This window comes from Sclerotinia sclerotiorum, genomic scaffold (assembly GCF_000146945.2).
Source record: "Sclerotinia sclerotiorum 1980 UF-70 scaffold_15 genomic scaffold, whole genome shotgun sequence".
Taxonomy (NCBI): domain Eukaryota; kingdom Fungi; phylum Ascomycota; class Leotiomycetes; order Helotiales; family Sclerotiniaceae; genus Sclerotinia; species Sclerotinia sclerotiorum.
Window position 1 is genome coordinate 716,037 of NW_001820821.1, and position 27,650 is coordinate 743,686.

A 27,650-nucleotide genomic window follows, 5' to 3' on the forward strand; every position below is an offset into this window, starting at 1 on the left:
TACTGATGTACTGGGCGGGCTTTACCATTGTTGGGTATGATGATGGGTATGATGATGGGTATGATGATGGGTATGATGATGGGTATGATGATGGGTATGATGATGGGTATGATGATGGGTATGATGATGAATATGATGATGGGTATGATGATGGGTATGATGTTGGGTATGATGATGGGTATGATGGCGTATAAGTAATACTAAAAGAAACTACCTCAGTTTCTACACAAGAGAATTGTGAATGGTTACATACTGTGCGTGCGCCTCGGTGAAATGGGTGAAGATGTGTTTTATGTTGCTTGGAGGTGTAGGGTGTATTTCTATATTACTTTTAGAATTAATATTTATTAAAATGAGTCTGTGAATAATATCAGTATCTATCTCTCTCTCGCGCCACTTCTACTTATCACTTTTGTGGTGATTTCGGCGCGGACATAGAAGTATTAGTTCTTGGGATTTAATTAAAATTTATCGCCGTTCTGATATTAAGGATGGAGGATGGATGATGGGTGATAATGCGTAAGGGAAGTTGATGTAGTGGGTGACTTTGGTTAAAGGTGATTAGTTAGTTGATTAGTTTTCAATATCATCTGAATCTGATTTTCTACTTTACTTTTTTTTTTCTAAATGTAGTAATTAGTAGGAGTTTTTAATATTTACATAGGGAACAGGATAATTAATCTCAAATTTAATTTAATACCCCAGCTCTATTTCGACGTCTAAATTCTTTGATGGTAAGCTTAATTGCAATCAATTATTTCCTGAGTACTTTCTACATTCGTGATGTTGGTTCCCGAGTCTTGGAACTAAGAGTGAAAATTAGGATGCGTGGTAAAATGTTATATCTTTCAGCAGCTTCAGGAGCTTTTTTACTGTTTTCTGTGTTGGGTTGATGTCTGCGGATAATAGGATCTAGCGACTGCTTCTGCAAAGAGTATGAGGTTTATTTTCTGGTTATGACATATCTGCTCTTGTCTGTGGAGATGGGAGATCATGGTTAACTTCTTGTACAGACGTTTTTCGCAATGATTTGCGTGGATAAGAGTAGGTAGGTATAGTATGTGAGAAAGAAGGGTTTTGTTTGATATTAGAAGAAGTGGATATTTGGATTTGTGATGAGGATTTGAGAATTAAGGAGTACGTTTGCTGGGGGGCTGTTATATTGGAATAGTTGAATATCCAGATCAATGGACACTTGGGTGTGCAATATGAGAGATGAATGTTACGTTGTAACATTATAAACTATTATCACCTATTATAAGATCACATGAATAGTCTTGTGAGGGAGCGAGGGAGCGAAGGAGCGAGATTCGAATCTCGCTCCCCAGCTCCATCGCTCCAATGTTGGAATACAAAGGTCTATATAATCAAGATGGATTCACTTTGTATAGAGCTTCGTGCTCAAGATCAAGATCAAGATCAAGATCAAACATTAAGGGTACTCTGCTCTTAGTTACGAAATAGCATCATTGTCATAATATAGGACCCTGCGTGACGGCCTAGTTATAAGCCACATCGAGAGGCTAGAGCACTTCCACGTGATCTAGGCGGCCACCCTCGTAACAGGCGGGTGTTACGAGGTGTCTAGATCACGTGGAAGTGCTCTAGGCTCTCGAAGTAGCTTATAAATAGGCGTCAAGCAGGGACTTAAGTAATGACAATGATGCAATTCGTAACTAATAGTAGAGTATACTAAATGATTGATCTTGATCTTGATCTTGAGCACGAAGCTCTATACAAAGGAAATTCGTCCTGACTATATAGACCTTCATGCTATGGACCTTCAGGACCCCGAAAGGTCCTGGACCTAAGAATATGTTGGACCTTTATTTTTCGTGCATATTATGTAGGGCCCATCACGTGGTAATGGGCTTGTGGAGTCCGACGTAACAACCAAGAGTTTAAACTTTTTCAAATCCTAGATAACTTTATTTATATTTATTTACACAGTTATAATTAAACAAGAATATTATAACCCTATACTACTCCTCCATCCTCCCTCCTCCATTCAAATCAACATCATCCAAATCCCAAGCCAAACCACCACTCACCTACCGACATACTCATCGGCACATACATAGATACACCACTCACGCGCACGCGCACGTGCATCCCCGGATTTCCCGAGAGGAGAATAGCGCCGTTTCAAGCGAACCTCGGTCATTATCACATGCAGCGAATGTTTGCTTGCTTGCGGTTGGTTTCGGTCTTAGAGCTAATTAAGTTCTTACTTACTCCGTATTTTTGGACGTATATATCAACTATCTACTTGTACCTACCAACTTGAAGCACTTGAATTATTCGATTACTTATTTACGATTTTTGGACTACGATAACCTTATTAACTTTAAGGTTGTGATTATTATTCTGCGAAACGTTGGGAAATCATTCTTTCGATAGTTATTATCGCGCATTATCGAGTTAGATATATCGATACATCGATACACTGAAGTCTTAACCTTTAACCTTTAACCGTTGACCTTTCATCAATCAATCACAATCATGTCTCTCAAAAACGGTAAGCTATCCACCCCATCCCTCACAAACGACCTCACCCCATCCATCCATTCATCCATCCACACCACACTCCCTACCCACCATCCACGCACACCCACTAACCCTCCTCCACCATAGACGCATTCCCCTCCTCCACCGCCTTCGACCTCATCTCCAGTTCCCTCCAAAACTCCCCCGCGGACCGCGACTCCGCCATAAAACAAGTCAACGCAATCTTCGCCTTCGTCCTCAAAAACTCCGCCGGAGAAACCGCCACCTGGCACATCGATCTCAAGAACGAAGGCACAGTAGGAACGGGACCTGGAGAAAAGCCCACGGTGACATTAAGTCTCAGCGATGAGGATTTCGGCAAATTGGTAAATGGAAAGGCGAACGCGCAGAGACTTTTTATGGGGGGTAAGTTGAAGGTTAAGGGGGATGTGATGAAGGCGACGAAGATGGAACCGATTTTGAAGAAGGCACAGGCGGGCGCTGTTAAGGCGAAGTTGTAGGTGTGGATTGTGGGGTGGGCGGGGAAGGGTAGGGGATGGCGTGTTTATGGAGGGGAGATGAAGGAGATGCCGTTGCGGGAATATCCTTGTTTTGGTTTGGTGTGCTTCTATTACGGGTTTGTGTGTCTACTTCCTGGTAGATGTGAGTGGCGTTAAACCAGAAAATACAATAATTAGGTGAAATAGGATAGTTTTAGGATTCGGTGTTAAGATAGAGCGCGGGTCTCATGGATGAGAAGACTAGTCAGTTCAATGGTATATTTTATCGCCAGAAATGGAAATGAGAGATGCAGTATCATTACTATTATTCTTATTATTTTGCTTGTCCACTATTGTGCATGATATTTTCGGGCTTGAGGAAATGGTATCGAAAGAGAGTAGATGAGGCGAATCTTGCATGACTTGCTTCTAAAGTAAAATTTATAAATATAAATACGCTAAATTGACTTGCTTCTAAACTAAAATTTTGTAAATGTAAAAACGCTACGGACGCTAATTGTCGACAACGAAGAGAATACATAAATCCTCATATCTAAAGTAAACCACCATTCTAAGCCCAACCCAACCCAACCCAACCCAGCCTGTACATACTAGGTACCGTCAAACTGTAATAAAGCGCCTCCCACATATCTGAACGCCAATGTCCAACATATATGGGTATCCGATCCCCAAGACACACGCAATCCCAACCCAACCCAAGCCAGCCTCTCGGAAAACCCGGAGTGAATCAAATATGACGCCAAGAAACATTAATAAAAACGAGGGACATCCTCCATCATGTGACGGAGGTAATCATCACAGGATTGTGTCTGGTCGGGTAAATAGTGCATATTCCCACTCATTCCCAGATCACTATTGGATAGTTCCTCGGCGGAACTATGGCTCTCACCACTAAAACTAAATACGCTCTGTGCAGGTCCGGAACCTGATGAGGAATCGTGATGATTTGAAGAGGTCATGTCGTCCCACATGGAATATGATGACGACCAATCACCGTAAGGTGAATTCGAGCTAGCAGCTTGATTCGTTTGATTTGCTCCCGGGAGACTAGGTGCTGGTCCACCATAGATCGCACTATGTATATTGCTCTGACCATTTTCTAAAGAACCGAGTAGCAACCCCAAGCTGCTTAATTCATTTGGATGGTTATCCGTTTTGTTGGTGATGAAGTGAGTGTTGTGGGAACCTGCGCTTGGAGGGGCTGTACGTGATAGTGTTGGTGAAGATTGTTGTGAAGAAATTGGCGTATTGCTCAATGACAGATAATCCAAATTTGGAGGTTTGGAGCCTGTGTTATATCGAGGTTTCGATAGCGAGGATAGTTGCGAAAGCGAGCTACGATTTCCGCGCTTGTTCACCGGGGAGTCTTTTCTCGCACCTTCGTAAGACGATTGAGACGAAGAAGTTTGATTTTGTGAGGTGTGGTTGAAAATATTTGGCAGTGTAGCTCGTCGGAGCTTCTCTTGTTGAGCTAATATGTCATTCTCGCTCATGCTGGCACTTATGTGCTTATATGGGTGTGGTTGGTTCTTCTTCCTTGGACCAAGACACAAGGCTGTTGCTGGTTTCGTGACTTTGGGAGCAGACATGGCGGAAGCGGTGCGTAAAAATGCCGACTGAGTTTTATCGTGCAGATTTTGGCTGTCTAAGAAATTTAAGGAGGAAGCGACTTTCTTAAGCTCAGCTGCACCAGAAGCATTGCTCCTTTCCAGGAATCTGATAACAGTAATGACAAGCCGCTGACTCTCTTGCATCAACTTGCCTTCCTGTTTGAGATCAAGTCCTTGATATAAAATGCTGAGACCACACAGCGTAAGCATGCTGTTCCTGTTTAGGCAAAAAGAGAATGTCATATTTCTCTCTTCAAGAAGCTGCGTGATCTGTATAAGATGTTTGCTGGAATCGGCCAAGGAGATGATAGATGGTGAAGCTTTAGCTCCAAGTGTGGAACCGACAGCAGGACGGTGGATTAATGATCGAATATGATAATATGCAAGAGACTGTCGCTAGGTTAGAAACAAAACTAAAACCCACACGCTATTGTTTGACTTACCAGTAAAGCTGATCGATTACCCGTGATATCTGTTGATGGCTTGCCTTGCACAAATGCAAGCTTCAGATGAGCAGGTAGATTATCAGACCATTCATTTAGTTCCATCTCCAGAGCAGAAAGTGACTGTAAGGATAAATCGTGAGTGGCGGCTGAGGGATAATTTTGCTCCAAAACTTTGGAGAGAATACGCGAGCATCGGAAAAGAGCCAGAGCGCTGGATATTCTTGTAGGTTCCCCTGGAAGCATGGATTCATAACCATTCTCGGTCACATGTTCATCATCTGCATCTAAAGGATACTCGGCATAAATGTCATCTTCCCTCAGTAACTTGGGCAGGCCAACAAGGGAGGCAGAAAAACTACAGAGGGTTAGCGTTACGATGCAAAGGCCGGCATAGTTCTTACCAATCAACAGTATACAAAGTCCAAAAGATCCTCTTTCTTGCCTCAGTAGTCAGTGCATCAAAACAGAATCGCTTCTGACTTTGATGTAAACCAAGTCGATGAGAAAGCCCTACAGCAATCCCTTTGTAGTGCTGTAAACGATTATAGTCTCCCTTTTGAATGCAATAAAGAAGGGCCAAAATCAGACATTGAAGTGTGGAAATCGAATTTCCCATCAGTATAGAATCGAGAGCTGTACGCCATTGGCTTTCACACAACGATATTTGTTCCATATCAGGGCAGTCGGCGGAGAGTCCAGCAATAGCAAAGACAAGGTGTAATTGTGCCAATTTATGTTGATCTTTCACTTGTTCCGGATGCGATGAGTATTCTTCATATAGAGGCAAGAAGGTATGTTTACGTATAACGGGGAATAATGGTGCCCATTCTTGGAAAAATACATGTACGCATTTGTCTGAGAATAGGCGTGGAGGCGCCCAATTTGGGGCCGGTGTGACCACGGGTGATGAAGTTGAATCGTTTTGAGGGTTCAAAAATGCTTCCGTCTGAAATCCTACGATCGCCTTGCCACTTTCTTGAACTTTACGCTTGAAGAGATCTAGAAGATGTTAACGATGTTGATAAAATGTTTCTTATGACGTCTTACCAATATAAGCTCTACCACTCGATGCTCCCATGAAATATGAGTCTGAATTCCCACCTTCTAGCAAATGTGATGAAGTTTGGACCCTAAACGTATCTTCTTTTTGAGGTGATGACTCTCTTCGACTTTCGGCGGGAGGCGAAGTCGACGTTGACGATATTGAAGAACTTCGATTTGAGTGCATCTTCGAAAGAATGTCTATTTTCTCTTCCTTCTCATCAAGTAAATCCTTGAACTCCCTAACCTCCGCCTCTAATGTACGAACTCTTTCCTCTAATGACTCAGTACTGGAAGAACGGGGAGTCAGTAATTGCCCATAGCAGGAAAATGTTCTGGGGAATACCGAGAAGCCGCGGCTGTGACAGAACATAAACGCCAAATAAAGATTTGGACATCGAGGTGTATGGGACGAAAGAGTCATTATACTCACTATCCTCGAGGAAATGCTCGTCGACTCAATTTATCGCTCGTCTTACATTCGAAGCCGACACCGGAGCACTGTGAACAGCATGGCCGAATACCATCGCATCGTATCTTTTTGCTTCGACACCTATCGCAAGCTTGTGCAATGCGACTTTGCGAGTTTGACGACCCCACCTTAATCATCTTCATGGGTAAAATTCCAGGCATTTTGGATATAATTTGCCTTTTCCTTCTTCCAATGTTGTATTGCTCAAGGAGACGTGGAAAATGCAATCTTCGTCTTCGAGAAGATATTTCCGTCTTGTATCGGCGACGCCGTTCTGTTAAACGTTGGTGTCTTTCTTCAGCTTATCTTGATTTGTGATGATGGCAAATCAATTCGTTTGTGTAGCACTGATTGGATTGGTGATGAGCTATATAGCTATATCACATTAATTGATAAGAGCTGATTGATTTGCCAATGGCGAATGGAGTGGAGATTGTGGAGAATGCTAGGCGTGTGTAATGTGCCAGGTATGTTCTATTTTTCTATGTTCTATGTCGTTCGATGAAGAAATATTCGCTCGGATAATGAGGAAGAGGTTTGGTGGGAGAAGGGGTGCATATAACGGTTGTGGTGATGGTGGTGGTTATGTGGGTGTGGGTGTGTGTGCGAGGGAGGGCAGGTGAAATGGCGGAATCCTTATAGCTAATAGGCGTGGAGATGGAGTCTGGGCCAAGGTATATCATCGGCGGTCGTTACATGGTTGATTCTGCCAGCCAATGGCAACCAACGATTTCCAATGTCGAATGGGTGTGATTGGAGGGTAAAATGAAAAGCTTAGCTTAGCTAGCTTAGCTGGCTTATCCATAAATCCCACGGAACAAAAACCCTCACACTAAAAAGAACCTTTTTTAGCGGGGATGATCGAAGGGAGCACGCACGGTACCTACAGCTTTGTACAGATTAGACAGATCAGACAGATTAGACCATTTGCCCATCTTGGTCTATAACCAAAGTGGCCAAACGAGCATGGCCGTTTCCTTGGAGCTGGGAAGAGAGATACATCAATCTTTGGGATGTATGCCTATGTCAGTCTTGCATGATTTTCTCTTACGCGAATTATAACGTCTTGTATTATACGCTAGCTAGTATACATTTATACATTGCACGTTGTACATTGAAGATTGTACATTACACACTACACATTACACACTATATATCCTACAACCTTCAAATCTCCCCCCTCGGATCCCGCAATCAGCATTTCACTCAACAACAAACCTGTATATCATCAAAGCTCATTCATTTGTCGATCATTGCGCTATCATGGCTGTAAGCCAGGTCGCCACTTTTTAAACTCAATCTCAACCGGCTCGGCAGCAAAATGCATACCGGGCGGAGATAAGAAAAGGACTTGGCCTTGAACTTCGAATCAGCACGGAATAAAATGTAGAAATGATCAATTTCCAAGACTACTTAAGGAAAGGTAGACGGTTACCCCAGGAAAAGTTACTCGGTTAAGGTTAGCGTTATCGCTCTTTCCACTCTTTCTCGTAAATTTTTCTTCCAAGACCGAAGTTAGCAATTAGGTCTTACTCACCAATACAACCTCAGATGTTGATGCTTAGATTTGGGGTCTCTTTTACCTGTCCTGTACTCCGTATATTGGAAATCAAGAAGCGGCTGAATTTTCCTTGACATAAGAGATATTGTAAAATATTATAATATAGGAGTATTAATGCATTTTCTCATAAATTTTCATCAGGCTAATTGATTCGCATCTCAAGCTCCGAGGATTGGGTCACTTACTAACCCGACAGACAGTGGAGCAACATCATGTGAACAATTTGACCCTTCATCTGAAGTTTAAACCTTCACTTAAAGAGCTTGCATGAAAAGATTATGTGATGTCCAAATCCTTGGGAACATCATTCAACCAAGTACGGGACACTTGCTGTAAATGGTTAAACATTCGGCAGGTTGAATGTGAAGAATCGGCAGGCTGAATGCGATAGTCGCAAATCCACGCTTATGGCGCCCCTTATGGTTTTTATGTGGCACTGTACAAGGACTGGGTCTGGCTTTGGTGATTACACAAGACTGCATATGTTTTCTTCATCGAGTTATTCATGCTGCCCAGTGGATGTGAGATGCCAGCGCGAATTTGAGTTTTTCATTGAAATGTTCCCGCAGTTGATGGTCAAGGCTCTGACTCGCGCTCATGTTGCTTTCGCTCGGTGATGGACGGAATTTGTTGCGCGTAATTCTCCACTAGTATTGCTAATTAATACAGTGCAGAGTAGTATTTAAGCCCTAGTCAAACTGGTGCTTGTCAATTAAAGTTTTGGAATTCTTCTCTAATGATTGGTACAAGGTGTGGTGTCTTCTCCGTTTTTTAAACTTTCTAGGGTACTCGTACACATGAATGTTTGACCTGCCGGTATATTAATCCTTACGCACGTTTCATTCCTCTTAATATATTACGCTCCACAAAGTTGTTGACAACTAATCATATTTTCCATGATAGAAAACGTCTTATCTTATGTTTTATATTGAGACTAACGGTTCGTATCTTCGGGATAATTCTTAAGCGTACTAGGGATCTTGTATTTTCCGGGTCAATATTGCACCTGCATTTGAACTACTTCAACTGAAATCGTCCTCTTCGTTGCTTTCGGGGCCGAGATCATCACTATCGACATGCACTGATTGCAGAAGTTGAATAACATCAGCGGTTTTGGACAGCTCCGATATCTAAGTATTTTGTTAGCGATAAACGAGATATCCGAAAGAATATAACAAACTTCTTCAATGATAGACCCATAAAGCGCATCTAGCACGATACTCTCTATCCGTTGCAATTCTAATGCATTGCGTCGAGTTTCCCAGTCGATCATCTCGTTCCTCCATGATTCCATCACTTCTTCGCTTGCAAGAAGACGCTCTATCTGCAGTTCGACCCTACCTCGAACTAATTCTGCAGCTCGAAGCTTGAAAACATCTTCCAGTCTGTGACCACTGATCAATGTCTCAAATTGATCAGTAGATTCTGTGACATCTGTTCCTTGCCAGAAAACTTTTAATGAATGCTCGCCATCAACTTGTTGCACAGTTTTGAACTCCAAGCCGTCTTCCTCGTTCAAGCAAGCAAAGTAAAGGAATGGGCACTCCCATGAAGTTTGCCCATCCGAATGGCCTATGATACGAATGGCTGGACGTTTTCGAAATGCAGCAACTTTTGCTGTGCCCAAGGGGTCAGTCACCATTGGCTCCACTCCTAATACTAATGATGCAAATGGAATCTTTTCGTCGATAAAACCATAATTGAAGAGACTCTCGGCATCACTTCTTGCTCCATAATTAATGGTAACTTCGCTTCCTGCGTCCAATTGTATACCCTGCTCAAGAAAAAGTACGGCATTGCCATTGGATGCCTGTTTCCAGAATGCGTTGTGTTGAAATGAATGATTGGCCATGTCAAGAACAGGCACCATCACGTCGCCGGCATTTCCAAGTACTAAAGACCTTGACCTGTACCAAGCATCGAGTCGCACCCAGTCCGAGAGTAGCAATGGTTGAAATGGTCCACCGTCTTCCCACCAGCACGAGTGACACCAAGGTATTTGAATAGTCTTCTCACGCAGATCTTCAAATTCTCGTGATAGTACAGCCATTTTGCTAATGATAGAATCCTGAGCGAGCATCAGCAAGTATTATAGCGTCAACTGTTGTTTCTCTCTACCATACTTCTAAAGAAGTCCCCTTTAAAAGCATTCTCTCTCCGTCACTCCACATCGTTGGTGATGGAACCTTCTGCGGTAGAAACCTTACGTAGTCTGACCACGGATTCCTCACGCCAACGTTAAAGGCTCTTTCCGGTTGTTGTACTGCGGTGGACAAAATGCACTCTTGTTCCAACCCGTCACAGTTGTGGCATTTGCCACTTTCAGTTTCCTCAGATCCGTAACACTCCAACTATGAAGTGGGTCAGCATGGCTACGATTAACTTACAGCACGACCAGGTCTCGAGCAGATTTTCAACGTTACCTGTCGTTGATAACAAGATGTGCATATTAGAGTCGTATCGTTTCTTGCAATAGTGATCTGTAGCAACAAAAATAACATAATGTCTCCTCTAATAGACTTTCCCCCTACCAACTCTCTTAATTGTTTGAAATGGTGATCTACCATCTCTATTTCTGATAGAAAGTCTTTACCCAGTACAAGATCCTTAGGAATGTCGAGTACGGTGGGAATATCGCACGTATTCACTGTGGTCAGTGCTCTTGTAGTAGTGATGCCATTTGGAGGACTGGGATTGTCCCCTTGTAGACATATTTTAGATGAAGAAACAGCAGTGTCGAGGAATTCTATATTGTTCGACCTGCACCAGAGAGGTAGAGCAGAAAGAGGAAGAGGTGTGATGCGCATTTTGTCCAGTGTGTATGTAGGATAATTTATTTTGTACAGTAGTAAATTTACTTGCTGACTGATTGTTTGTATGTTTGAAGTTGTATGTAATTCAAATTATGTAGGATTGAAGGAAGTGGTTTCGAGTTTGTTTACAGCATTTTCAATATCAAAATGTTCCTGCCGCGAAACTTACCTCGAATCCTCTTTCACCGCTTTATGGCAGAAATAATTACTGCCAAAAGATGATGGAACTGGAGAGTTCTTACTTCAAATTTTATACTTTTGAAAATTTGAAAATTTGATAATAAATCGATACTATAAATTTTTTTTTTTTTTGAAAATCTAAATCAATATTAATAAAATAATAATTAAGATTTTCATTTCAAACATATTTTTTGTTCTTTAAGTTTATATATACTTTATATTTTTGTGACGGAAAAGTCGTAAACGGAGTCAATTGTTACGTCCAAAACGATTAGTATGTCACATGACCATAAAACATGTGATGGAACGGTGAGGAACGAACGTTCCTAGGAACAACCAGGAACGACGATTCCTAGTTAACCATAGGCACGAAGGACTATATAATCAAGATGGATTTCTTTTGTATAGAGCTTCGTGCTCAAGATCAATCATTTAGTATACTCTACTATTAGTTACGAATTGCATATCATTATTGTCATTACTTCAAGTCCCTGCTTGACGCCTAGTTATAAACCTACTTCGAGAGCCTAGAGCACTTCCACGTGATCTAGACGGCAAACCTCGTAACATCAATTCAATTACTTAGAATCTAAAACTAAAGAACTAAGAAGATTCTAAGTAAGAAGGTCTTTATATACAGGGCTAGTGCACGTGAGCCACTAGTGGGATAACAACCGTCACGTAACAATTTTATTATATTTTTTGAATTCAAAAATACTCTTTAAAAATAAATAATTTAAAATACTTTACATAATATTTATAATTATATCAACATATTTTATATTGAATAATATAAATTGAAGTTTTACTTCTGAGGATATATTTTATTTATTATAAAAAATAAAATTACTTTTTTGATAAATAGTTACAAATAAATTTAGTTCAGGTTTGAAGATTTCTGTAACGATACTGTACTGGAGGCAGCGGCTGCCTAAGGTTTGTCGGTTGGTAGTTATGGGCTAAGGCTTTATCACTGGTATTCACTTGGAAGTGAAGTCGTTACTAGATCAAGTAGAATGTAGGTAAACTAATTGATAACTAAGTTGAGCACAAAGCTCCTAAACTATGAAACTATTCTGACTATATAATGAACGATAAAGGGAGCCCCTAGGAGCTTAGAGGGCTCCTAGGGCTCCTTATCACGCGATTACTTTTCATCCCAAGACACTAATCCTAATGGTGAATCGTGACAATTTCTTTTCTTTAATATTTTAAAATATATTTTAATTTTATAAAAGATATCTCAATTTAAATAAAATATATAATTATTATTTTTATTTTTATTTTTAATATAAAACTCCAGTTTGATTTCAATAAAAAATATCAAAAATTGAAATTTCAATAAATTATTTATAGTCAAAGATTGAAAATAAGATGCCATAGTAAAAGTTACTGGAGCTATATGAACTATCAACTCCAACACGATCGAAAGACTTCTGATGAACCCGTAGTATGTTGAATGAGGATTTATACAAGAATTTAGACAACAATTATATATTGAAGATAATCCAACATTCGCCACCCTTCTTGATCATCTCGAATGGTAAAAAATCATTTACGAATTGAGCTTGAAGTATTATCCACCAGGTGATTCAACTTCATAATACTATATCCTTGCTTTTAAATTTTATCACATCTCGAGAATCCAGGTGAAGAAGATTCATCGTCATCAGCACCAGTTCAAAATTCTCCGTGTTGTTTGTTTCACGAAGGTAGGGTTTTGAGGTGAAATTACTGCAGATGATATTCAGTACTGTTACTGTACCTCGAAATATACAATCATGAGGGGTTGCTCATACCCTGTCTGCGGATTTGCATAGTGGTTTTCGAATCAAAATCTTTCTTGTCATTTTTCTTCTCCGGATATTCTCATCATGTCTATCTCTGGGTGTTGGATTTATTCATTCTATCACACAACCAACATCTCCCCTACCAAAAAAAGTATCTACAATCCCACCAAATAGCTCAAGTTTCGATGATCCCAACATTTGCACCGGAAAAGAAAAAAGAAGAAATAGGTTTATTCTTCAGGAATAGGAATGTATATGTTTCCCATTTTCCTCACCCTGAACCAATCCATACCACAGCAATCGCGCTCTGCAATTTGAATATCTCACGCGCAGCGAGACATCATCTTCCCCTTCTCCTCTCAAGTTACTGTTCGATCTCCTCTTGTTCCTGTAGCCATTCATTTCATCCCATTACACACCCACTTTCCTCATTTCTTTTCCCCCCAAGCCACTTCAACTTCATGTATAATGTTGTATACTCCAACCCCTTCCTCTACAACAATCGTAAGCTAGTTATGGGGTTTTCCCTAGAGAAGAGCTGCTCATCTCTCTCCTCAAAACGATAGTCGTATTTCCTTCTGAGAAATCTGTTTCTCTCTAGAGCTTCTCATCAAAGCCTTACCTCTTATATCCTTCACTGTTTCAATCGAGGTGCAATGGCTAGCATAGAGGATAAATAATTGACGGACCGAGCCAGACAGAATAGGAAAACTTGCATACATGTATTTGGGGATATCCCGCTTCCAAGCCCCTTTTAATATAGTGGAATTATAAGTGTTCCTGCGAAGAAGTTATGAGGTTCGACTATTCAAGAGTGAGATGAGTAAATCTGTAGCTATTTCTTGATATCGCGTTCCTCTTTGATTCCATCCTCATATCATCCTCTCAACCCATCTACTTCAATTCAAATCCCCTGTTCCCCTGTTCTTCTCTTCCTCTCTTCTCCTTCTCCTCATATTCTTGTTCTCTCTATAAACTCAAACTTAGACTCAAAGTCACTACCACTCTCACTCTCACTCTCAACAAAACAATATCAGTATTATCATCACCGTCAGCAAAATCAACATAAAAAGAAACCCTCCAATTCCCTCCATCTCCCTCATCCCCCAACCCCAAGCACCAACCCCAAAACCCCCCATACCCAAACCCCAAAAGCTCCGCAGTACCTCTAACGCAACACTCCAACACAACACCTAGTACCCTATCTTCCCTGTAAGAGCTTACTTTACTTAACTCTTATATCTAAACAATTTATACAATTTATATATGTCTCTACACTAAAGCATTCAAAAGTACAAAGAGGAAAGAACTTAAAAGATATTATTGGCGAGGGATGATAATGAATAGAGAAGTAGGATATATAATATAAGATATAGAGTTAACTACCTAATACCTATTTAAAAGAAGAAGAAGATAAGGTAGTGGTTGTAAGAAAAATGGAAAAATGGAAAAATGGAGAGATAGATAGAAAGATAGAATAATAGATGAGATAGGAAAGGGATTTAATTATATATATAAATATCTAAATACAACATTGTGATGACGAAATGAGTAGAAAAGAGATGAGTACATTTCTTGGAAAGATTAAGGATGAATGTTTGTTTTACCTTTTTTTATATACAATGGTATATTGAACATTGGAAATCCATACGAATATCCAGGAATGAATACAACAACAATTATCAAAGTCGAACTCACAATGATCAAACCAAATCTCCCGCTAAGAAGACATTAAATTTCAAACCTTTATTCCATTCCTTTACTTTTCTATTCCATACGCCCATATAAATGCAACAAGATCCAAAACCTCTCTATAAATCTTCTATATTCCCAGCGCCGCATCATCCATACGATATTAAACCACAGTACCTAGATACACACACACCACATGACCCCTCTACTCCAACTCAATCCTCCTTCCCCTCACTCCAGCAAACCCCCCCACAAACCTCCCAACCACATACCCGCCAAACGCACCCGTAACAACCGTAACCGGCCACTTCTGCCACTCCCTATCCCAATCCAGCGGAATAGGTACCGCGCCCAACCAAGCACCTAATGCACATCCAAGCGCTGCACCAAAAACTTCATCCACTGGCGCACATAACGAAGCTATTTCGATCCATCTGACCGAGTCCACGCCATGGATATAGAAGAGGGGAAAAAGTGCTAGGAGAGCAATATGCGCTGACGAAAGAAGTGTATGTTCTATATGAGTGGTAAAGGGAGCGCCGAAGAGGATTTGAAGGGCGGTGATGGCGGGGATCGTGGTGCCTGTTAGGATGAGGGAGAATATGGTTGTCTATCGGGGGAGGGAAGTATTAGTGATTATTCTTTCACATCTACATATTGAAAGAAAGAAAGATCCCGCGTATAGGAGTAGATTCAAAAGGAAGGACATACGAATATTTTATGATTAACCTCCCCACCCTCCACACCCTTCCTTTTCTCTCCAGGCTTCAATTTCTTCGCCATATTTGACCCAGCAGCTGGTAAACATGTTACTGCATAAATTACCTGTAATAAAGCGACAGGCAATAAGGAATGCAAAAGTGTGTGTATAGGATCTGCGACCAACGCAGAGAATCGAAAATAATATGCTGATAGAAGAATAGCTGGTTGGACGTGAGTGACAATACGTGCCAGGTTGGAAGGAAGAAATTCGACGGGAAATGATTTGGGTTTGGAGGAGGTATCTCCAGATACAGGACTAATTCCGGACATGGTGATGGGATCGATCAATGGCATTTCCTTGGTGTTGCTCAATTGAAAGATATAATTTTTGGGATTCTGAGATTCGTGTTATTATTTGGAGCTGCGTCACTTAGCGTCGGCATTTTTCGGTAAGGGTGCCGATGGAGTAGTTTTAATTCTGGTGAATGGAAGTATCATGAAGCAGTTTGGGAACATCATTATGAAGATATGTCAAATGCGCTTTTGTCATTTTGAAGGTATATACCACGCAATATTAAACAACCCTCTTACTTTTTTGCCATAGCTCGTAATATTTGTAAGAGCGTCCAGACCTCTTCATGACATCACGCAATCTCAAGTAATCCTTCAGCACCTCTTTCTGCCCTTGAAACGTATATTTATACCAGTTTTAGCTTTATAACAGCTTCCAATCATGATATCGAAGTATCTTCCAGCAATATTTCAACCTATCTCCAGCCATCAAGATGTAGACTCGGGTCTAGCCACCAAATTCCTCAATGAAAGATCATACACAATATCTTCAATCTTTTTCACATTATATTTGATACCATCACTTCTTCTCCTCAAAACATCATTCTTCAAATTCAAGATTTGGAATCCGGCATGTAAATCCTTAACGAATTGACTGATTTGTAGAGGTCTCTGATAATCTCCAAGAGTAACGGAATTGATAGCTAGTCGTGAAAGCTCTTCGATCAAGGAGATGAGGGAGAGGAGGTATTCTTCAATGCTAATGTGGAAAGCGTCTCGGTCTTTGAGATTGACTGGAACTGTTTTATTGTTAGATGTGCCATTCGCAGAGAAGATGTGTGCAAATAATTACCTTGAAGAATCTCTCCTACTTCCTCAATTGTGAGAAGTCTTCCTGATTCAACGGGCTTTCCGTCCTTGGCCAATCCACCCAGCCATCCGCAGAGGAGTATGGCAAAGATCACATTCTGCACATCTCTTGTCCAGATTCCATTATATCTATACCCGTTAGCCATGCCTATCATCACAGAACCTAGAGCGCATACTTGTAATATGGATAATTTGAAGCAACGCTTGCAAGCTTTTGAATACTCTCAACTTCTTCTTTTATAGCTTTCTCTGCAGACTCGAGAACTGGCTGCACTATGAAATATTAGACGGCGAAAGCTAGAAAATGGCCCTGGAAGACTCACAGTGAGAAGCTGGTGTCGAATGCGCTCGAGATAAAACTGATTGGGCATTTCTACACTGCCTCTCCAATGTTTGCAAAATAGCTTTGATTTGATCTCTTACTTCGGCATCTTCATCAATCTTGGTTTGTAGGTCTTCAAAGATCTTTGGGTCTACCATTCCATTGAGGTCGGACATTTTGCTTGAAATTTTTGGAGGGGTATTGTGGTGGGGTTTTACTTGGTAAGTTTGCTTTGAAGATACTCGAGTAGGTTCTGATGATAAATTTCCCAGTCACATAAACACAATATTTTATCACCAATTTGAAAATTATATACGATTCACGACGCGTTTTGGTATCAATCTCGCGCATGTGGTTCTCAATGCATATTAGTGGGAAATCGAAAATGGCTTTTATTATGATTGCTTAATGACGATTTAGCGTCGGTATCACAGCGAAATTCATGTAGCTCTCTAGTAAAAATAGAATACAAGTTCCATCTAAGGTATTTCAATTTCCAACACAAAGTTCCAGCCAAGTCAAAATGCCGCGAGAACAAAGCTCTCCATCCATGATTTCCACCGGAAACAGCTAATAAATCAAGTCAACCTCAGAAGAATCCCATTGGTCACAACTAAATCAAAACAGGCAGAAAATAACAAGGCTCTTCCTCACAATCCAGGCAAGCCCAGAATTTGCAATGAAAAGAAGTTGTTCGCTTCACCTGGAGGCAGTGTAATACCAGGGAAACTATGGGAATGATCATGCGCAAGCACAGCGGACCATCCCCGAAGGACAAAAATAAGTATAATCAATGTGACCGTCTGTGACGATCTTTCAGAGATTAAACTGAAAAGAACAGATACTACACTTGATCTAAGCCTGTACGTGAAAACACTGTTAGCAAAAGATCAAAAGATGATGGGGAAGGCGTGTGAAAATGTAGGGGGTATCTTACCAATAGGCAAAGAGAGCTAAGGAGAAAAGATTGTGGGAGAGAAGGGGATCTTATATAGATGTTTGAAGTGGCCTGTGCGCGCTCGTAAAGTGGCCAGTTGGTGCAAACATGTTTGATAAAGTGGCAAACATGGCAAACTGCTTTTGACCGAAGTTCTCGCGATTAATGAAAAATTAAAAAAAGGTTGCTTCAGTCAACGTATTAGGTAATCACCATCTCCACTACACTCAAGGCTCCACTACTTTTGTGCATCGAGAAATGGTGCTTAGGAGAGATTGTGCTCAAGGAGATTTCTCCATACAAATTGAATTATACTCCAAACCCTTTACCCGTTTACTCATTACTATACTTTTGACCAGACTACCTAGGCTACATACAAATCATGACTGATCAATAAATAGCCTTGAGGTGTGTCTCTACTATCTTGATATATATTTCGAGAAGCACGAATGCGCATCCAAAATTAGATCCTATATAAGTTTTTGGTTTTACAACTACATGTAGGTATGAATAATAGTCGATAACCTACGATCAATACATGCACATATTTCTCAGCGTTGCGGGTTTAGCAACTTATCTACTGCTTCTATCTTTGCATTATCATCTGGTCAAATTTTTACAGATTTAGTAGCCTTAAACCTCAAGTACACAAATATACCACTGGAATTCAATAATGCCTCGTTTGAGACCGTCATGGTTGGAAAGAAAGTCGGAACAAATAATAGTGACCACTGTCCCTACCCTACTCTCCAACTCCATCCCAAATAAAAGCCTGGTCAAACAAAAGGTCAGGCGCATATGCTTTTAAGTAACACTTCGTCATGAAGCTGTCTTCCAGTTCCGCATACGACATGTTGTCAATCGCGCTGCTGTCGCATTTCACTGTACGCATTGCTAGCATTGGATGTTGTTGGAGTCATATCTGAATTTTGACCTTAATTTCAGTCCTATATGACTACCGTGGCAACTTTTTGAATCTTTCATGCTTTCTTTCGTCCTCTTCTTTTTCGTTCTCTGATTCTTGCTTATCCTACTTGTGAAATGCATTAGTACCGGTTGATACGTTCCTTGGGGAGTTCTCAAGGCTTCTGTTAAACAGGTTTGCCGCTTCTTTGATGTGATATCAGGGCGTAACGTCCATTCAAGGAATTGCATCTGTGGGTTTCATCTTGGATCAGTGCCAAACCTCAACATCCAACGTTTTTCTATAATGAATGCTTCTACTCTATCTTTCCTCCTCATGGCTTTTCTTATCAAATATCTTCCATACTACACAAACAAACATAGATTCAGAAGTTCGATCTGACTTCAACTTGCAGAGACTAGTCACTCATTCTTCATGAAAAACTCGCTTCTGTGATTTACCCCTATCCTACTCCGTCCAGCATTGATACTATTTCCAAGCATTTCAAATAGTAGTAATTCACTCCATTCAATTCCCGCATTTCCTTCCTACATATATACACCAAACAAAATCTCGAAACTAATACTCAACATCGAGGCCTTAGACTGTCACAATCGCCTATTTTCCACAGATTGGTGTACCATTTTTTTAATTTTTTTTTTGAAATAACAAGGCTCGGTCATGGAGATATACGTAGTGAAGTCCACAATGAGAAGCTCTCGTGGCTGTTTTATTCCAGTTCGTGAAAAGACTCGAATATTGGGCTTATATTCTAGGTAGGAGTGGGATCAGATTGCGTAGGTTGTGATCCCGAAGCCCTCACCATTCCTGGATGAGCACACCTTTCATGTCTATCACGATCCCACCTCCTCACAAAAGCCGTTGGACAAACAAGAAATCCACACTTAAATGGCCTTTCATTGCTGTGCGTTCTCTGGTGTATCCTTAAGCTGGATGATCTTGTGAATGAGCTTGAGCACTGATCACAATGATGTTTCATTGGTTCTTTCTTGATCTTTGGAAACTTTCCTTCAAAAGCTGCTGGATCGGGATGTTCTAGCATCATATGCTTTTTGAGCTCCTTCTCGGTACTGTATCCCCAAAGTTTCCTTGGACAATTTAAATCTATACACAAGAAGGGCTTTTCATTTCGGAGAAGATGCTTGTCACGAGTAGGTTCATCGGAAAATCCCTCATGGAAATAGAAACATGCATGGCGAGGGTATTTGATCCATTTTGGTCCATAGTACGTAGTGAGTTTTTGCTTCTTCGTCACCGTCACCGTCAAAGCATTTGATTTGGAAAGCTCGGCTAGATAGGATCGTACTTCGTCAAGGATTATTTTTAAGTCCTTCGGGTCGGCAAGTTCATCCTGTACAGCCCACACTTTTCTAGTATGGCTCAGCAGAAGAAGAAATGTGTCCAGCTGGTCAGATCCAACAAGGTGGGTACATCGATCCTCCGGAGAAGGAAGGACATCCGACCTTTTTGTGCTTTGTACCCCGAACACCTCATAAAACTCCGCGATGGCAGATCCAAGGTAGCATTGTTCTGAGTTCCCAAGATCCAAGGGTAATAGATGCTCGGTCAGGGATTTTAGGTGGTCAACCCAATGCACAATTGCATATTCTTGGAATGCATAATATCCATGGCTGACGTAGTGATGGATTTGATTCTCATGTGTGGTCGGGTCAAAGCATTTGAAAAGAAGATAGCGCAGGCACATTGTTGCCAGTTTCTGTTCTTCCAGAATGATCTGAACATGACTGTTTTTAATCAAATAACTATTCCTCAAACTTATTAATAATTTGGACAATTATAGCCTGTATTTCATGCCATCTCATAGGCCGCTTAGCACACGAGATCCAGCCCAATAACCTTTCTGCTGTAGCTCGCTCTGAAAGGTTGGGATTCTGATATACTTGAGTAACAATCCTTGAGTACCTGAATTGTCAGCAATGACAAGCATGATCGAATTTTTCTACCAGATGTTCCTTTTACGCTTGTTCAAACCCGATTGGAAATGTGCCCGGCTGAAGTTCCTCATACACCTTTTCACGGGATGTTTGATTATAGAGATTTATAAGGATCAACTTTGCACATAGGAACATCCCTGACGGAGGTTAAACCAAGATGCGAAGTAATGGAGGCCACTTACCATCTGCTCCTTCAGACACAACCTTTATAATATATGTCTTCGTACAGTCTGGTACAGCAAACTTTTGTTGTATTTTTTCCGACCAAGCACGAGAATACATCTCAATATCAGAGCTATTACAAGAGTTTGACAAGCGTAAGTCCGAGCTTTGCCGAAGACATCTCTTTATGTCAGGCTCGTTTTGACTTACAATCAATATGCGGAGCATTCCTGGATGCCAAGACTTTTGGAAAGTTGAGAATAGGGTAGAGAGCAAGAGTCTTCACTGAGTTTGCTCGCATTCGTCCATACCATCAATTACCAAGTGCACCCTTCGGGATTTTGATACAGTTTCAAAGCATAACTCGAGTAACTTCGTACACATCTCATACGATACGAGTGACACGGAATGACTGTTGATGCACTCACTATACAGTTAAGGCAGAAGAATTTCGTTCTGCTTCAGAAGTTGAGAAATTATAGCCCTAGAGACAGCTACAAAAGTGTTTCTTTGGCTATCTTCATACAGTAAAAGAAGATCGTCGATGATGAGCTGTCCTTCATACATTCCTCAATGATCACGGAGCTCAATACAATTTTCCCTCATTTCAATTAGTCCACAAATCGTAAATAGAGTAGATTTGTTGCACCACCTGCTCCGGGAATGCCATTAATCCATAAGAGCGGGGTAGTTGACTGCTGCGGATCAAGCCACCCTTTTGTCTTACACTCTTTTAAAATCCAATTGCCCGAGGAGGAATAATCGGCTCGCATAGCCACCGCAGTCTCATGATCGAGTATTGGATCCGTGGCAGCGAGCCAGTCTAGCAATGCAAGCCTTTGACGCTTGTTATCTTCCTTTTCAATAGCCTCAAACTGCTTTTTGTGGCTAAGATGCTCCCTCTGATATTTTTGGATAGAAAGAATTGAGTCTTGAATAGCTGTGAATGAAGTTTCGGTTTTGGCATGCTCCATTTGCTGCTTTTCGAATTGTAAAATTGTCGCCTGACCTTCTACTAGAGTTTTGTGCCGGCCTAACCCGTCTATTATGTGCCTGAATTTGCTATCAAAGTCTTTCCATGTTGCCCTAAATATTTTTTTCCACGCTGAGATGTAAGTGACCATATGCCGACGAAGGGTTGAAGGGTTACTTGGTTTGCTGAAAACTCTAAGTGCAACGCGGTGAAACTCTAGTATGTCCTCATAGAATAATGCAAGTACGTGAATCATTTGTGAATTGCCTTTGAATAAATAGATGTATTGACTAAGAAGAGGGATGCTTTCAGCAAGCTGCTGATATGCATCCAATAGTGTCGAAAGACTCGGCCCATGAACTTGCAACCTGTAAATTTCAGTAAATTCTGCCATATTTTAGGGAGCGTCCTATACACACTATCCAGGACAGGGCACACCGACTACTTTTTAAGCACCTACCCGAAGACAGAATTTCATCGGGCCCCAGACGAAACATAAAATCGAAGAGGTGTTAAGGAAAACTTCGATGACATTTGAATATTGCTCAAACGCTTCAATGAAGAATTTGACACGAGGAAGATTCATCATGCTCTTGCGCTGGCTTTGATCGTCTTGTATCTTCAATATAGAGGCCTTCAAGTCATCCAGTGTCGTAGTTTGGAACCTCAGCTGCTCCTCTTGAGTCAATCGCTTCTTGAAGTTCGATAACCCAATTTGAAATGGGTCGGCCGTGATTTGATGTATACTCGTCTTGTGTCTATAATAAGCAATCGACAAGAGCTCTTCCACGCATGAATATATGACCAAGCAGAAATGAAGAAATATGTCATTCCTCGCCGTAAAAGTTCATCGACTTGGGCCCAGACACAGTATGAGATAATTGATTCTTACAACTTGAATACAATCTTGATCCAATTTAATGGATGTTAAATTTCGAGAGAAACTGGGCTAGCCTGATGAAAAGCATTTCTTGTGTAATACATTACCTATGAATGAGGAAGGTGCAACAGACATGAATGTGGCTGATGTATGTATCCGTTTGGCAGTCTCGTGAACCCAGAGCCACTCATTCACACAACACAACACACTGCCATGTATTGTACTCCACACTTTATGAAAACTATTACTTGCATTTAATGCGATGGAATCAACCCGACGGCGGAGCCTCGCTGCCTTTCGTTTGGGCACAGCATTTTGCATGATATAACCATACATTCTGCCATGCCCAGACTTTCGCGTATTCATTCCATTTTTATCTGCAAGTTCAAAAGTAGGACATAACAATTTGTCAATATATACAAGTTTGTATTTATTACAAAAAAATTGATTTCTACGGGCCTAGTATGAAAAATCATCATCGACGACGTCTTTTCCTAGCACAGACGACTCTACAATCTCATCAAATTTTGAACAGCCAGGAAAGCACGGGTCGTCTTCTAGATATCCTTGAGCCCTCAATTGATTTACATGAACCTAAAGGATATGGGATTCAGGCATGCGCGGGTAAAAGGCCATTTCCCGATACTCTTGAGCCGCCGTTTGACCTAGATGGACCGTGAGTTAAATGTCTATACCCAAAAGATTTGTACTTTTTCCTGAATCTATGGCTAAAGCTGGAAGTTACAGAGCCAGAGATTTTCATTTCCACAAAGAAAGGAAGGGCCAGCCCTTGGCTCGCTCAACAGCTCAAAGTGACGAGAGCATTTCGGACAATGGCGGTTCATCACGGCCTCTTTTCAATAATAATAACGATCTAGTATGCTTTGGACTGATAGGTACTGAATGAAGCAAGATTGTAACGTCAAATCTCATTGAGAGCAATCAGATTCATAATACACAAACAAAAATCCTCGATACCACAGGACAAGAAAATTCAGCAAACCATCTCATCAGCACTGGTTCAAAAGGAGATACCCCCTAAACCTTCACTTTCAGCCTGAGAAAGAACTTGTGTTCTTGAATACAGCCTTTACTGTCGATGAATCGAATCTCCCAGCAAATTTCGCGGTTCTAAACAAGAAGACAACTCGAGTTCTTTGCCAAATGAAGAATATAGGTTGTCATTTTGAAACAAATTCGTCAAAACTAGGTCATGACTCTACCGAGAAAAGGACATATCATTATATTGACATTACAGTAGCCGGCCCAAAGAATATTGGTGATGTTATCGGTACGTTGCTGTCAGCAAAAAAGATTTACTTGCAACATCCTGAAATGGCAAGACTTGAGAAGTATGTCCAGTACTATAACCCTCACTTCTTGAGTTTCGACAACGTTCCAAGTTGCAATGTCGTGGATAGCAGAAAACTACATGCTATCAATTTCTATAGCGAATATTCTCTGAATACAGAGTCAGATACTAGAAGTGACACGCAACTCAAACCAAAGCTTTATAACAGGGTCGCAAAGATTTTTGATTCGTTGACAAGGTATAGGAATCTGAGAAGAGTCGAGGTAGTTGTCAAGATTATGACTCCCCTTATGCAGTAAGCTATTTTCTTCTGTGGCAAAGTATCTGAACTAATGACCGAGCTCGAATGAGTAGGCACCAAGCTGAGGCATTGGATTTCATAGCGCAGAGGGAGTTTGGTCCAATCCCTGATGAGTATTCGTTGTGGACTACTCAAACATATGAAACTCAGACCTGGTGAGCGAATCTTGACTAATTTGGCGCCGGGCAGCGATTTTCTTAATGCTAACTATATGCGAGTTATCAGCACAAGATATCACGCCACAAACTTGGAAAAATTCCCGTCGAACGTGGCGGCGGAATTTTGGCGGATGGTGTGGGTCTCGGTAAAACACTGACAGTACTTGCCAGCATCATGCAAACATCCAAAGAAGCCAAAGACTTCCTCGACTGCTCCCTTCGAAATTTTGGCCCATCACGCAAGCCCCAAACACAAAGTTATTTCCAGATCGACGCTTGTTATAGTACAGACACATTGTATGTCTAACTCTTACCCGAACTCTTCTTTTGATTGATAAACTGCAGTACTCATCGATGGATGGAGACAAGAGATTTCTAAGTAAGGTGTCGCTTGAATCTAACCGGGAAAACTCAGACTAAATCAGTAGGCACTGCCGGGGATATGTGAACATCAACATACGCCAATTCAGAACAGTTTAGATGATCTTGGTGCTTTTGTTTCATTCATAGGTTCTTATCCCTTAGATGATCCCTCCGTGTTTCGAAAACATATCATAAACCCGCTTCTAAAAGAGGAAGAGGAAGGCGCCAACAATCTTCAAACATTACTGGACTCAGTATGCTTACGGCGTACCAAAAAATTACTCAATCTATCAAGTGTAGAAGAAATATATCGATTAGTATACTTCTGTTTGAGGAGAAGTTGCTCTACGAATTAACGCGATAGGAGGAGACACAAGCCATAAAACAGCAAGATAGTCGATCGAGAAACAAAAATGGTTACTTTGGCATCTTCCAGTTACAACTGAAATTACGGCGGCTTTGTAACCATGGCACACTTTTTAAAAAGCACTCTCCAATTTCTCAGAATGACACCGAGTTTGATCCTGAGCAAGCACTTGGACTCCTACAGGAGAAGAATGATTCCAGATGCCATTACTGCGATGTAGAAATCGTTGGTCTTGACCCTAGTGTCAGTTGTCGCGGCCGGTTCACTACCTGCGGACATCTTTCCACAAGCGAGGATACACGGATCCTTATAATGACAACTGGAACCGGAAGGGTTTGTTTCCTTGTATCTAAGGGACACGCACTAGCTAACATTCAAAGTCTCAACCTTACAATCTCCAACTATGTGTATATTCTAGAGCCGCAGTGGAACCCAATAGTTGAATCCCAAGCTATTGCTCGGGTTCAAAGAATCGGACAAAACAGAAATGTCAAGATTTTCAGATATATTGTAGAAGATACGGTAGAAAAGGTACGCTAAAAATACTATTTGCATCACTCCGATTATTGCTGATAGGATTCCAATCAGGGTATCCAAAATCGACAATCGAGAAAATTGAATTTCGCAAAAATGGGGTGGACAAGTGACCATTCGGAGCTTCAATGAATTTCTGCAAACACAAGCAAATTGATCATTTCGCGTTTCAGACAAAGCCTTATCGCGCATCAGCGTGCAGCCTGTATCTTTTTAGTGCAATTTGATTAAAATAGACGGATCCTCAACATAAGTAGCAGCAAGAATAAACTAACATTTCCTCTAAGGTTTGCATTATCTGTGTTACCTCGAGTAAAAATGCCCTCAGTGTTACGTTGAGCTTTGTCGCAGTTCGAGAATCGTCGGATTAAAAGTGGCTACAGTCCGTTCTTCAAGCACATGGATGCAGATTCAACTTTGCTCGAATGGCTACTCTGATTATGGTGCATTCTCCTCATAGACCTGTCTCGAATATCCACTGAAGGGTGGAAATATGAATAAGCTCCAAGCACTCTGAGTAGGTACCATTGAATACCTACCATCATGATAGACAGGCTTCAGACTCATTCTTACCCGAATCATCTCATCAGGCTACTAAGAGCATTCCGCCGCCTGAGCTGCAAGCGTAAATTTGTATGGGTAGAATACAAGTAGAAGTAGTAGTAGTAGTAGCAGTAGTAGTAGTAGTAGTAGTAGTAGTAGTAGTAGTAGTAGTATATTGTTTTTCGTCTGAGAGACCTCCCTAAGGGTATAAAGATGTGCTAAGCTAAGCAATTTACAATAATATATTACCAAATAAAGGATCCAAAAACCACGAGGGGCAAAAAGAATCCTTTATAGGCAATCCTGGGTCCCTGATCCCACGGTGTTGTAGTTCTATTATATAACCTAGAAAGCATTTTGAGCTTTACCGTTGCGCAGCGTTGCAATCACTCTTCATGTATGATTATTGCCAATTTTATATGATCCTCCTACTCCATTTAAGATGGATATGCAGTGGTTGAATGGAAAAAAACTCCAGGTAGTCCGAATCTCTCTAGGCAAGCCCTAATCCTAAGCCCTAGCGTCTATACAAACCACAAATTCCTAAAAATTCGAAAAATTCATCTCCAAAGGAACCTTCCCTCCCTCTTTTTTACAGCATTCCCCCTTCTTCATTATGTATTAGAACTCCTCGAATGGTAAATAGTTCGGTCTCGCGTCACATAGAATATCGAAGAGATCGGTGGGGGGTGGAATATCGAGCCCTTGGGTACAGAAATAGTTCGAAAATGAGGTCGAAGCGGTATCGATATTTTGCTAGGTAGATCGAGTGATTTAATCTTAGCTCTGCAGACTCTAATAAAAGAGCTGGAGGTTCGTAGAGGGCACCGCGTACAGGTGTTGAATCTTCGCCCTCCGGGTAGAATACAAGGAGGCAGCAAAGAGCACATTTGGCCCCCAACACCCATATTTGGAAGAGAGCGACCGATGGTCATGTGCATCTAGTCTTTGCGTTACAGGAAGAGAGAGGCTTCTTAGTTGAGCAGATATCGCTTGATTATCCAATAAGCCCGCCCATAAAAAGTACAATCAGTAAGCCTCTTTCTGAAACGTGAGGTTATCTTGTATCACGTCTTAAAAATACTCTTTTCGCGTACAGAGTTTATCTCATCCTCAGACCCTTCTGTCACGATTCACCATTAGGATTAGTGCCCTGGGATAAAAAGGAATCACGTGATAAGGAGCCCTGAGGAGCCAGAAAGCTCCTGGAGGCTCCCTTTATCGTTCATTATATAGTCAGAATAGTTTCATAGTTTAGGAGCTTTGTGCTCAACTTAGTTATCAATTAGTTTACCTACATTCTACTTGATCTAGTAACGACTTCACTTCCAAGTGAAGACCAGTGATAAAGCCTTAACCCACAACTACCAACCAGACGAAACCTTAGGCAGCCGCTGCCTCCAGTATAGTATCGTTACAAAAGCCTTAACCCATAACTACCA

General features: G+C 41.1%; 13 protein-coding genes across 13 annotated transcripts; 6 read left to right on the top strand and 7 right to left on the bottom strand.

The window, feature by feature from the left end:
* Positions 1-5: 5 nt before the first annotated feature.
* On the top strand, positions 6-194 carry SS1G_10337 (predicted protein; the record flags this gene model as incomplete). The annotated part of the gene is made up of 1 exon (XM_001588740.1): positions 6-194. One exon carries the CDS (start codon positions 6-8, stop codon positions 192-194), a length of 189 nt encoding a protein of 62 aa, XP_001588790.1.
* A 2,308-nt stretch (positions 195-2,502) lies between these two features.
* SS1G_10338 (hypothetical protein) lies at positions 2,503-3,008 on the top strand (the record flags this gene model as incomplete). Its single annotated transcript, XM_001588741.1, has 2 exons — positions 2,503-2,518; positions 2,635-3,008. The coding sequence occupies 2 exons, from the start codon at positions 2,503-2,505 to the stop codon at positions 3,006-3,008; spliced, it is 390 nt and encodes a 129-aa protein (XP_001588791.1).
* A 749-nt stretch (positions 3,009-3,757) lies between these two features.
* On the bottom strand, positions 3,758-6,738 carry SS1G_10339 (hypothetical protein; the record flags this gene model as incomplete). Its single annotated transcript, XM_001588742.1, has 5 exons — positions 3,758-5,008; positions 5,062-5,419; positions 5,466-6,063; positions 6,112-6,395; positions 6,539-6,738. The coding sequence occupies 5 exons, from the start codon at positions 6,736-6,738 to the stop codon at positions 3,758-3,760; spliced, it is 2,691 nt and encodes an 896-aa protein (XP_001588792.1).
* A 330-nt stretch (positions 6,739-7,068) lies between these two features.
* SS1G_10340 (predicted protein) lies at positions 7,069-7,330 on the top strand (the record flags this gene model as incomplete). Its single annotated transcript, XM_001588743.1, has 2 exons — positions 7,069-7,174; positions 7,227-7,330. 2 exons carry the CDS (start codon positions 7,069-7,071, stop codon positions 7,328-7,330), a joined length of 210 nt encoding a protein of 69 aa, XP_001588793.1.
* A 1,830-nt stretch (positions 7,331-9,160) lies between these two features.
* SS1G_10341 (hypothetical protein) lies at positions 9,161-10,850 on the bottom strand (the record flags this gene model as incomplete). The annotated part of the gene is made up of 5 exons (XM_001588744.1): positions 9,161-9,268; positions 9,319-10,206; positions 10,346-10,489; positions 10,526-10,561; positions 10,779-10,850. The coding sequence occupies 5 exons, from the start codon at positions 10,848-10,850 to the stop codon at positions 9,161-9,163; spliced, it is 1,248 nt and encodes a 415-aa protein (XP_001588794.1).
* A 2,965-nt stretch (positions 10,851-13,815) lies between these two features.
* SS1G_10342 (hypothetical protein) lies at positions 13,816-15,645 on the bottom strand (the record flags this gene model as incomplete). Its single annotated transcript, XM_001588745.1, has 5 exons — positions 13,816-13,890; positions 13,933-14,122; positions 14,573-14,641; positions 14,886-15,223; positions 15,325-15,645. 5 exons carry the CDS (start codon positions 15,643-15,645, stop codon positions 13,816-13,818), a joined length of 993 nt encoding a protein of 330 aa, XP_001588795.1.
* A 450-nt stretch (positions 15,646-16,095) lies between these two features.
* Positions 16,096-16,974, bottom strand: SS1G_10343 (hypothetical protein; the record flags this gene model as incomplete). Its single annotated transcript, XM_001588746.1, has 4 exons — positions 16,096-16,406; positions 16,460-16,605; positions 16,653-16,749; positions 16,800-16,974. 4 exons carry the CDS (start codon positions 16,972-16,974, stop codon positions 16,096-16,098), a joined length of 729 nt encoding a protein of 242 aa, XP_001588796.1.
* A 2,437-nt stretch (positions 16,975-19,411) lies between these two features.
* Positions 19,412-20,403, bottom strand: SS1G_10344 (hypothetical protein; the record flags this gene model as incomplete). Its single annotated transcript, XM_001588747.1, has 2 exons — positions 19,412-20,030; positions 20,258-20,403. 2 exons carry the CDS (start codon positions 20,401-20,403, stop codon positions 19,412-19,414), a joined length of 765 nt encoding a protein of 254 aa, XP_001588797.1.
* Positions 20,404-20,830: 427 nt separating this feature from the next.
* On the top strand, positions 20,831-21,046 carry SS1G_10345 (hypothetical protein; the record flags this gene model as incomplete). Its single annotated transcript, XM_001588748.1, has 1 exon — positions 20,831-21,046. One exon carries the CDS (start codon positions 20,831-20,833, stop codon positions 21,044-21,046), a length of 216 nt encoding a protein of 71 aa, XP_001588798.1.
* Positions 21,047-21,388: 342 nt separating this feature from the next.
* On the bottom strand, positions 21,389-21,751 carry SS1G_10346 (hypothetical protein; the record flags this gene model as incomplete). The annotated part of the gene is made up of 1 exon (XM_001588749.1): positions 21,389-21,751. One exon carries the CDS (start codon positions 21,749-21,751, stop codon positions 21,389-21,391), a length of 363 nt encoding a protein of 120 aa, XP_001588799.1.
* A 1,548-nt stretch (positions 21,752-23,299) lies between these two features.
* SS1G_10347 (predicted protein) lies at positions 23,300-24,829 on the top strand (the record flags this gene model as incomplete). The annotated part of the gene is made up of 6 exons (XM_001588750.1): positions 23,300-23,306; positions 23,889-23,982; positions 24,187-24,237; positions 24,297-24,398; positions 24,573-24,698; positions 24,817-24,829. The coding sequence occupies 6 exons, from the start codon at positions 23,300-23,302 to the stop codon at positions 24,827-24,829; spliced, it is 393 nt and encodes a 130-aa protein (XP_001588800.1).
* Positions 24,830-25,443: 614 nt separating this feature from the next.
* On the top strand, positions 25,444-25,797 carry SS1G_10348 (hypothetical protein; the record flags this gene model as incomplete). The annotated part of the gene is made up of 2 exons (XM_001588751.1): positions 25,444-25,662; positions 25,720-25,797. 2 exons carry the CDS (start codon positions 25,444-25,446, stop codon positions 25,795-25,797), a joined length of 297 nt encoding a protein of 98 aa, XP_001588801.1.
* A 454-nt stretch (positions 25,798-26,251) lies between these two features.
* On the bottom strand, positions 26,252-26,564 carry SS1G_10349 (predicted protein; the record flags this gene model as incomplete). Its single annotated transcript, XM_001588752.1, has 2 exons — positions 26,252-26,407; positions 26,481-26,564. The coding sequence occupies 2 exons, from the start codon at positions 26,562-26,564 to the stop codon at positions 26,252-26,254; spliced, it is 240 nt and encodes a 79-aa protein (XP_001588802.1).
* Between the last annotated feature and the right edge of the window lie 1,086 nt (positions 26,565-27,650).